Source organism: Pavona decussata, unplaced genomic scaffold (assembly GCF_977016875.1).
Source record: "Pavona decussata unplaced genomic scaffold, jaPavDecu1.1 SCAFFOLD_143, whole genome shotgun sequence".
NCBI lineage: Eukaryota > Metazoa > Cnidaria > Anthozoa > Scleractinia > Agariciidae > Pavona > Pavona decussata.
Window position 1 is genome coordinate 1,452,236 of NW_028145556.1, and position 10,937 is coordinate 1,463,172.

The window sequence follows — 10,937 nt, forward strand, 5'->3', positions numbered from 1 at the left end:
CGAATCCTATTAAATTCTATGGTAACCAGGTAACGAAAGGTGCTGATATTTTGAGGTAAAAGGTTCACAAATCTCCCCTTAAGTTTTCTGTAAGCCTCCAGATTACGAATCTTGCAATCTGATTACAAACCACTATGACCATAATCTTACAAAATCTCGTCGATGTGTCAAATTCAACGTTTATGCCAAGATAACGGTTTAATTCACACGTTCAACATTTTGACGAAAACGGTGATACATAAAGAAATTGGCGAGTGAGTGCATGTTTAATCAAACTTCAGTTACTCGAAGCAAATTCGAACGATACGGACCATGTTAGGCATTGCACCAGTGTAGCGACAAATTTTTGTATGCGACAATTTCATTGGTAGGTGGTATATTGTATACAGGTGAGTTGAAGGCTGAAAGTTAAATGAAAAATGCAGCTAAAAGATTTAATCAATCTGTGTTTCCTTTCGTTATAGAAACACACGATCAAGAGATGTTATTTTGCTCCCTGCTAAGAAAACGATCGGAAATGGCGATTAAAATTAAAATCCCGGGATGGATTGAAACATTGAATTTTTCTTCCGAGCCGACTCCATGTTTTTATAATGTTAATTTTTTCATGGTGTTATGCAATCTTACTTTTTTCAAACATGTACACCAAGCCTCATTGTCAGGCACCAGACAAAAGATTTTACTGCTGAAAAACGTTTTCGCCGCTACAAACGAGAGCCTTTTCACAAAACCGCTGCTCTAGGCAATTTCTCAATTTGTGGAACGTAAAAAAAATCCCGTGTAGGAAAATTTTATTTATATAAGCTGAGAACAATAACAGAAAATTTTACAGAAAAAACAAGGGACACCCAAGTGGTTCAAATTAGCGATAAAAGAAAGAAACCGCTTTAAAAATTCGATAATTTTCGGTGACACTGTTCCAGGAAAAACATTTACTTTGAGATAATGCAATTAACACCTTGATAGATGTATTTATTCAGTCACTGACACGGGTTTACTCGGATAAGAAAATCTGAGTGTTCCCAACAGGAGTCGAACCTAAGACCTACCGATTACTAGTGTGGATGCTCTACCACTGAGCTACAGGAGACTTGTGGGTATTCTCTGTCCTTTTGGGCCAGTCCGGTTTGCGAATTATGCTGGTGGGGAAAAAGGGATTATTACTGACGACCAAATGATTTTGCATATATTACTCAGTCTTTTGCGCGTCGAAAACAAAGATGAAACCAAGAAAATAATTTCGAGTGCGCAAGAAGTTCAAACACATTCCTGGCTGTATTTTAGGCAAGTTTAAATATTTTTTATTTTATCGGCTTTTTTTGGCTTGTAAGTGTTAAATAATCTGATTTCGTGCATGAATGAAACGGTTGATATTCCGGTCGATTGTAGATGAGCAGCTGTTGCCAATGCTATTCGGTTAAATCGCTCAGCATTAAATCCGTTCATTTTGAAAAGCTTTTCAGGTGACAAGATTCAAAAGAAGGAGTTCAAATGGTTAATTTTAATTTTGTTTCATTTTTTCTTTTTTTTTCTTTTTTCTTTTTTATTTGGTCTCAAACAACCCTGTCACAGTTCCAAACACATTTTTATTAATAACTTTTGCAAATAACCAAAATGTTCTCCAAGGCACGGAAAATGAGACTCTCCATCTGTGTTTTCAATCATTGGTGAAAATGAACTTTTAATTGATGTTTTTCGTTAACCTTTGAGAGCCAATATCAACGCGCATATATTCTCCTGAGCTAGCGAACCATAGTTTCGTGTGTCCGGCACTAATAGGAAGAACATCTTCAAACATCAAGATATTTTATCATCTGTATGTGTGATAAGGTGGTGTTATTATAAAAAGATTTTAAATGCTAGTCACTCAGTACTGGGTCTCAAAGGGCAAAAGTGTTTTGAAATCAGATTGTTAGTTGGCCGGTTAAAACGGAAATCGACAGCAAATCTGTATTTCCTCCTCACGAGTTATAAATACGTAAATGAAAAATACGAACTTCTTTGAAACGATCACTGTTTAACGAAACGAAAAAGCTAAGAACGATTAAAACAAGATGGCCTTTTGGAAGACAGGCTACTAAAACTTCTAGCTCAGTTGTTTCGCATGTCGGTGTTCTTTTAGCTCCGCCCATCACTATGAACAGATTTGTACAGAAACAGAGCATAAAACATTGTAACACAATCAGAACTAGCCTAGAGTCTGGGTTAGTCGAAACTATGTTGAAACGTATGTTTTTAAGTTCCTTAAGCTTGGCGTCTGAAATGTAAAGGTAAATTCCCCCCCCCCCCCCCCTAAAAAAACGGATAAGTCCAATTTATCAGACACTTAAATCCCCGATATAACAAGCTCACCTCCCTAAAATAAGCCCCCGAAATATAAGCCTCCCCCAATATATATCAGATTTAGAAATCCCCCGATATAATAAGCCCGCCCTTCCCTCCAATCTAAGCCCATTGACTGTGAGGTTAGCTGTTTAATTTTTCAAACTGATGTAAGATGCAATACGTCCCGTGGTAATATCAAAGCACTTTCTAAAAACAGGCTCTTCACAGAAATAATCTGCAAAAAAGCCTTTTGAACGAATGCAATCCAAGAGTTTTGCATTCGAAGCTCAAAAATACATGCTTTTCTTGTTTCTATTTTTTATAGTTTCTTCTTTGTATTATATAATTTTTACAAGTAGAGACACCCAGACGACTGAAAAAACTTCATTAACACTACTACGAGCAAATGCGTTTATTAAATTCGCATCCTTTTGTGAGATCTAGTAACCAATCAGAATTCGAGAATAACTCCAACGAAACCAAATCAAAATCACAAAGGAAGTTGTGTTGGTTTGAAGGAAGATTTCGTTGAATTCTGATTGGTAACTATGATTTCTACGATGGTAGCGAAAACATAGACGCAGGTTTGAGCGTCACCTTGTGAGAAACATTTTAGTGATCTCCTATTATCGCCGAAATAATCAAGATGGAAAACCTGCGCAGCCTGTTAATAGGTATGTCCTCACTTAGCTATCAGTACAACAACAATACTTCAGTGGTTTAGGCCGAAATTAAGTAAAATGATAATTCTACCCGTAACAATTGCTTTTAGGTTTATAAACGTCCCGAATGGGTTTAGCAATAAATATCGCATAAACTGAGCTTTTATCTATTCAGTTCCCTCTCCCCAATTGCCTAACAAAAATGGCTAGAATCCGTAGATCTGTTTTGTTTCTTCGTTGTTGTTGTTGTTGTTATTATTAATTTTTTTTATAGTTCTTAATCGTCGCGAGACATGTACCACTTTTCCAGAACCTTTTTTTTTTTTTTATTGGAACGAACATTTTCCTATGTACTCGACAGATGATTCTTTGGGCGCTTTCCGCTTCGCAGAACTGATCATGACCAAACAGCTAGGTCAAAACACAAACAGTCGGATTTACTAATTTGAAGTACTGTAGTCCTTGTATTCTTTTAAAATGGCTTACCGTATTTCCTCGAATAATAGCCGGGGGCGATTACTTCTTTTTTCGCACCGAAAGGGCGCGATTATTCAAGGGAAGGCGATTATTCGAGGGAGGCGATTATTTCAAATATTTCTCACAGGAGGTCGTGCCCTAAATATTTTGTTTTATAATACCATTAAATAAAAAAAATAATCACATCAAAAATAAACCGAACATGGACTTTTTAAGGGTTTCAAATTTGTTCCGTTGATTAATCAATGTTCAATGTCAATATCTTCGACGTCAGAGCCTGAAAAAGTGAAATACATGAACATTACCATAGAAAAGACTATAAAAAACCGGTGCTTTTGTAAACATTCAGTTGTGAACAATTAAATGAAATCTTGTTTGTTACCCAAGATGTCAATTTTTAGCTTGAGAGGGAGTGGATAAAAGAAAGAGAAAATGGCGAAAGGCAGTGAAGGGGGGGAAGGCGATTATTTTAAATATTTTCGTCAAAGGGGGGCGAATATGGTAAATCAATTTGAGAGTGTACAATATGAAGATCCAACCATAATTGGCTCTTTTCATTTACATACTTATCGGTCTATCTACCTTATCTTACTGATGTGAAAAGCACCTTCGGTTGTTGGGATGTTATCTCTTGACTTTCAATGTCCTTCTTCTCGAGCTGGTGAAAGGCAGTGAAGGGGGGGAAGGCGATTATTTTAAATATTTTCGTCAAAGGGGGGCGATTATTCGAGGAAATATGGTCTATCCAACCATAATTGGCTCTTTTCATTTACATACTTATCGGTCTATCTACCTTATCTTACTGATGTGAAAAGCACCTTCGGTTGTTGGGATGTTATCTCTTGACTTTCAATGTCCTTCCTTCTTCTCGAGCTGGTACTAGTCGAGCGCTCTTTTTCTATACAGGATGGTTCGTAACCGTTTTCATTTGGAAATGGATACTAATTTTTGCGCTTTTTCCCTTTCATCTTCAGTAAAGCGATCGGAAGTGTTACTGAAATCGAAGTCTTTGTATGTTTTGAAAGGGAAGGCTTTCCTTTGCACGAGTAAGAACACATCAATTTTTTAGAATGATGTAAAAAAAAAAAAAAAATGATTGACCATTTCCAATAAACGATTGTATGAAGGTGCAATTGATGGTGCGTCTCTATGCAAATTGCATTATTGTATGTCTCTAATACGCAATTGATTTTCTATTGGTGTTAATGATTAACCATTACGCGAGATTGAAAGTTTATTTGTTATCTTTGATTGTATAAAGGTGCAATTGTTCATCCGTTGATGCTATTGAATGTTATACATATGCAAATAGCGTTATTGAAAGTTCGTTCCCGTTAATGAAGTTCATGGAAGTGCTAATGAACGTATATTTGCAGTATAGTTTCAACTGTTGACGTAAATGAATTTTGCGTAAATGGACAGCAAAAGGTGTATTATAATAATTTCATCGGGCATTGCGGCGTATTTTGCGGGCTAAAATGAAGAATTCAGCGGGCTAAAATATATTTTAGCCCGCTGCTTTGAGCCAATAAGAAAGAAGAAAATAACGTAGCCAGCCAATCAGAACTGGAAGCTATTCAACTGTTCGCGCCGTTTTCTTGCTTGTTTGACTGGAAGCGCTGCCATCTTCAAAAAGATTGTTTTGAGCTACAAAATCGATGGAAAACCTAACGAAGAAGCAAATTCTCAGTCGTCTGAGCTAGATGAAGGGGACTTTAATACAGAAACTCGTGGGCGATGGTGGAAATAATGCCTGTAGTAGCTCCACGGTCGGAGGCGAGGTGAATGTAACTTGTCTTCTTTGAGCGAAACCAGCTCAGTTAAGCAATTGCAGAATTAATTTTAACAGACTATTTCTTCGCTGTTTACAAAGTTCTGTTATTTTCCTTTTGAAAACTTAGAAGCAAAGGTTCTTTTGACAAAATTTGCGGTGTTCTGCCAAAGCCGGTTTAAGTTTTGGTGACAACGAAAGCTTTTGTACAATAAAATAAACGCCAACGCGATTCCGGCAGCGTTCACAGAAGTTATCGCGATCGCTTACTGTACTGTCTTTTGAAAAGACAACGATTTTCCCTTTCAGGCTCGTAGGCAGATTTTTTTGCGGGGAGGGGGGGGGGGGTTGCGATCCAACGAGTAGACGGAGGAAACGGGCGGGAACCCCGTGGGGGTCCCGGGGCATACTCCTCCGGGAAATTTTGAAAATTAGGTTGTCTGAGACTGCATTTCGTGCGTTTTGAAGGCAGTATGATATGAAAACAGGCAGCGAAAACCGAACTAAAAAAGGTAGATATTACTCAAACTTTTGAACTTCGAAATGGACTTTTTTGGCGCAGAGACTACTTTACGTATGTATTTTACAATTTTGGAGAATTTCACTATTTAAAAAGAACAAAAATAGAGAAAGTTGAAAATCTGTATTTTTCACTGGGTTTGCTACAGCAAACCATGATGATCATCATGATCTTTTCAGTAGTGTGTCAAGCTCAAACCTCCTTGAGTACATCTTAGCAAAAAAATCAACTGCTTCTTCCAGATCAATGTCTGTTAGATAGTGCCGGGATGTGCATAAGGGCCAGTAAAGAGAGTCTCTCTTGCGTCATGCTGACTCCTTGGCTGTTAAAAGTGTGTAGCTGTCTTAGCGCATTGGAACTTTTTTTCGCATTCGTAAAATTGTGCTCAAAGAGAAAAAAGTTTTTCCTTTCGGCCGCATTTACCAGAAAACTACCCATCCAGTCTGCGTTTCAGGTGTCCAACTTTGAATTTTTCCCACCCTAATGTGAAGTTCCCTCGACAGTCGTTCGCTGTCGTCACAGTCAAAAATGTGCCCCAAATTTGCGAATATCCCTTCACTGACATATTGAGAGTCGAAAAAGCATCGAGGACTTCAATTCACTTTTTTTAAATTGAGGACCTCCGCAGACTGTCGGGGGCGGGGTGGAGGCCAATCGTCGAACCCCCTTTCCCTACGGGCCTGCCTTTTTAGTTTTGACAGGTGCAAACAGTTATATTAGTGTGAACACGGCTTGGACCAAGAGAAGCACAACACAACCAATATTATGTCCAAAGGCAATCTGTAGATGGCCGTCAGAAAAACTGGGTACGAGATTAGGCAGGAAACGATAGTGGTCTCCAGTCTCGCTCCAAAAAAATTAACCTATCATTTTTGCAAAAGCGATGATGTTTTACTAGTTCACACGTGACCTCACATGCTTTTGCTTGGGTATGCGCAGTATGATATCATTTTTGCACGAGGTCGCATTCCACGTGGTTCTAAAAGCGCGCGCACGGGGGGGGGGGGGGGGGGGGGGTCTGGAGACGAGATTTCGCTAACCCCAGAGCTCTCTTTCAGTTGCGCATGAGTAATGGTGGGGCTTGCGCAGTCAAGAAGAGTGTACCTGGTTTTGTTTTGTGATTCATTACTTTTGGGTTGTGATTCATTGGCCATTCTTACTTCCAGTCGTAAATCAATCCAATAGCGCAAACAGCTCACCAACCGACATGTCTACATTTTTGCTGCTGGGCGATATTTAATTTTTTAGCTTATTAACAGCTTTTCGGGACAAGATTTGAAGCATATTCTTTACAGAAAACAACGTCCCTTTGATGCAATACGCCTGAATTTGCATTTCAAACCCGAAAAGTGAGAAATAAAGGAGGAGCATGCAAGCCATTTTACAGTTGAACTTCAATTCAACGTCTTTCGGACCAAACGAGAAGACAGATGACCAGAGAGAAATAAAGAATATTACTCTCTAATTATTTTGTGTTTTGATTCATTAGCATCTATTTGTTACCTCGGATGATGCAGTATAGTAAAACTCTCAGGACTGGTTACGCAGCTAAGGGAATAAAACAAAATAAATTAATTATTCATCACTGAACCTCAATGTATATTTCAGCTGTTTTATTCCCGTAAGTCTCGTAGCCAAGTACGAATTTTAATATCGAAATTGGTCAATTACGTGCTCTCGAGTTTGGAAAATAGCTAGATGACAAAAAGCGATTGTTTCGAGAACTGTTAACAACTAGAGGAAACCAAAGGCCAGATCAAAAAGAGACCGCAATTCAATAATTTTCCATATTCGGTGATTAAAACAATTGCGCGTTCCTGGTAGATGTTAGTTTATTGTGTCTGAACTAATTGTTTTGCTTATAAATCCAACAATAAAACATTCAAATATTTGAGTCGAGTCACTGTAGTAACCATAGAATCTTGGTGCAGGATGACTGTCCAAAGTTTTTTCAGCAAGGTAGTTAACCTTCGCATAACATCATGAGGAGAATTTGAACTATCATATAAGTAGAATGTACCATTACCATATTCTGTGGTTAAGACAATTGCGCAGCCCTTGTAGATGTTAGTTTATTGTATGCGAACTAAATGTTTTGCCTGTTTGTTATACAAATGCAACTAATAAATCCAACAATAAAACATTCAGATATTTGAGTAGTAACGGCAAAGAATCTTGGAGCACGATAACTCTCCAAAGTTTTCAGCAAGGTAACAAGTAAGTTAACCTTCGCATAACATAAGTAGAATTTATATTTAACATTTCAACACCATGACACAGTGTTTGAGTTTGGAAGACATGTTTTCCTTTAATAATTTATAGTCACAAATTTGTAAACATCCTTGAACTGACGATGGATACTGAAGTATCCTAAACATGTTTTCCAAACTCAAACGTTGTTCAAATGTTTAATACCAATTCTAGCTACTGGTACGAAAATTCAATAAGTAGAATTTATACTGAATGATAAGGTTTAGATTAATTTGATAATGGTTTTGGTCACTAGCAAACGTTCATAACCATTTTTGTTTTCATTGTTCATGTGTATAACAGCAAAAACGAACGATAAAAGCCGACCTTTCGGAGTGATCATTGTTCATATGCACGGATTTGGACGTGCGTGTATTAAATTGATGACTTTTTGCTTCCAAAAGACAGCGTTTAATGGACTCGTTTCCCTCCTTTTGAGTTGCGCATGAGTACAGTTGCTTAAATAACAGCCCTTGAGCCGACTGTGTTGCTTTTAATTAAGCTGAAAATGGTGGTTTTAGCCTTGAGCATAGAGATAAAATATTGAGCTTCATTTTTCTGTCATCATATCATCGGTGATTAGACAAACACATATTATGCGATTGTTTCAATATACCGAGATACAGAACGAGTAAAAATTCACCAACTTCGTAGTTTGTAAATTAAACAACTTAATATATAATTACAGATCGAAACCTCGCCGAAGTGCCAATAAAATGGAAATATCAACGACAGTCTAACAGTCTGTCTGTCTGTGTTGTAAATGTTTGACAAGTTGTTCATTCACAGCAGTTAGATGTCTCAGCTAAACTTGCGAAACGTCGACGTTATCGACGCTAGCTTAACGTCATTATCAAGTCAAAAATGTGTATACGTTGAATTCTATAAATACTAAAAAGAACAATAGGTCATCAAAAAGCTTTGCATGACTCAAGAAAAAGTCACAAGTTAAACAAAAAGTTTAGCACGTATTGAGTCCATCTAGATATTTAAATTAGGCTTGAGGTTCTTGATAAAAAGTACTTTAAAAAACTAAACAATCAATCTTATTCTGGCACTTTCTCAAAATTCTAAATTGGCTTTCTTTCAAAATATTGCATGCTGTTACAGTGAGCTTCTAAGAATTGTCTAGCGATTGCCGAGTTTTTTAGCCATTTTTAAATCTTAAAAGGATTTTAAGTTATGTTTTTTCGCATTTTTTTATAGTCAAATGTATACTGATAAAGAATGTATTCTATATTTCAGCAATAAAGATGCTAAATTCCTCGTTAACGTTGACGACCTCAACATCCCTGATAAATTTATCGCAGTGGGGGCATGATGAGCAAGTCACGACAGCAGGGGACATTATTCAGTCTGTCTTCCTGGCCCTAGTTATCCTTGTGGGGGTTACCGCTAACACGCTTGTTTGCTTAGTCATCAAAAAGCGAAGGAGCCTTCATACAGTCTTCTACAGTTTCCTGGTGAGTCTCTCCATATCGGATCTGCTTCACTCCGCTCTTAAGATGCCAACCACTCTGCTGTCTACACTCCATATCCGTTGGTATCCTCACACATCTTTTTGTTACATCACAACTCCGTTTGGTGTCCTATTTGGCGCGGCCACCGTCTTCAACTTGTGCGCCGTCGCCCTAAACCAATTCTTCATCATTGTGAAACCATTACACTACCCGATGGTGATGACCGCTAGACACGCAGGGAACGTTATCGCGGGCCTATGGGCGGGAAGCGTGGCTATATCACTGCCTCCGATGTTTTGGAGGTCGGCGGATACTATTTGCAAAAGTGGAGCGGTATCAAACGATAACTATATTTCTGAAGTCTTGTATCTTTCTGCCCTGTGGACGTTCGTTGTCATTATACCGTCCTTTGTCATGGGAATCAGCTACACTAAGATCTTCCTGGTGGCACGCCGTCAGATTTTTAAGATGAGGGAAGACGCTGAATTGAACAGTAACGGGTTAAGAGCGTCGAGGTCGCGCAAAAAGGAGTTTCGCGCCGCAGGTCTACTCGCTTTAGTCGGTGGTGTTTTTATACTTTGTTGGCTTCCTTTCTTCATCGTTCAAACCCTGCATAAATTTTCGTCTGCTAAGATTGCACCTTTCTATTTCCGTCTCTTTCTCTGTGTTATGTACTCCAAATCAGCTATTAATCCACTTTTGTACACTGCGCTCAACAAAGAACTGAGAAAAGCTTTAAGGCGATTTTTAAGGCTGCAAAAGAAATCCTCGCGGGAAGATAGCCTTCGTTTAAACAACATGAACGGCCCGAGAAATGGAGAAAGTTCGTTGTAATCATAGGATGGACGGTTAGTTTGCTGTGGTACATCAGTTCAATTGAATTGGCTTGTATTCGACCAAAACTCGGAAATAATTCTTCATCTGATCAGTATTTCATCTAAGTTTTAAGTTGCCGAGACGACTCGTGTACCTAAATAATGAAATTATTGCCCCCGCAGGGTTTTGGCCCAATCCTTGGATTCCCCGCGTAATAGTCAGGTTACAGCTGAAATATACAATGCGTACTTACAGTTGAAATATACGGTTCGTGTCACCGGATGAAATCAGGACTTTGCCTGAACAGAGCGAACACGGAATAAATGGGTAATGATGACGTACCGTCAAGTAAATTCTGAACGAAATAAATGGGTAATGATGCCGTAGCAGAAAGGGACTGCTTGCAGTCTACGTGTGCTTTTAGCATAGTAATTGAAGTACTACTGACATATACGATCATCTTCCGTATTCGTTTATTACTCTCCAAGGTTTCCTGTTTCCGAGTTGAATGGTTTTAGTTTTCAGGGAAGCGCATGAAAAAGTTCGCTAGAGGGGCGTGCTCATCCTACACGATCCCCGGAAACTTGGATGCTATTGTCAACGTCCCACCTGTTACGCAGCTCTCCCCTTGTACAGCACGTCGTCTCCATCGAACA

General features: G+C 38.5%; 1 protein-coding gene across 1 annotated transcript; it reads left to right on the top strand.

The window, feature by feature from the left end:
- Positions 1 to 8,381: 8,381 nt before the first annotated feature.
- On the top strand, positions 8,382 to 10,426 carry LOC146466523 (histamine H2 receptor-like). The gene has a single exon (XM_085127295.1). The coding sequence runs from the start codon at positions 9,259 to 9,261 to the stop codon at positions 10,297 to 10,299; it is 1,041 nt and encodes a 346-aa protein (XP_084983421.1). The 5' UTR covers positions 8,382 to 9,258; the 3' UTR covers positions 10,300 to 10,426.
- The last annotated feature ends 511 nt before the right edge of the window (positions 10,427 to 10,937 follow it).

Coding starts and splice junctions, on each gene's coding strand:
- LOC146466523 (XM_085127295.1), top strand. CDS start 9,259: ATGCTAAATTCCTCGTTAACGTTGACGACCTCAACATCCCTGATAAAT.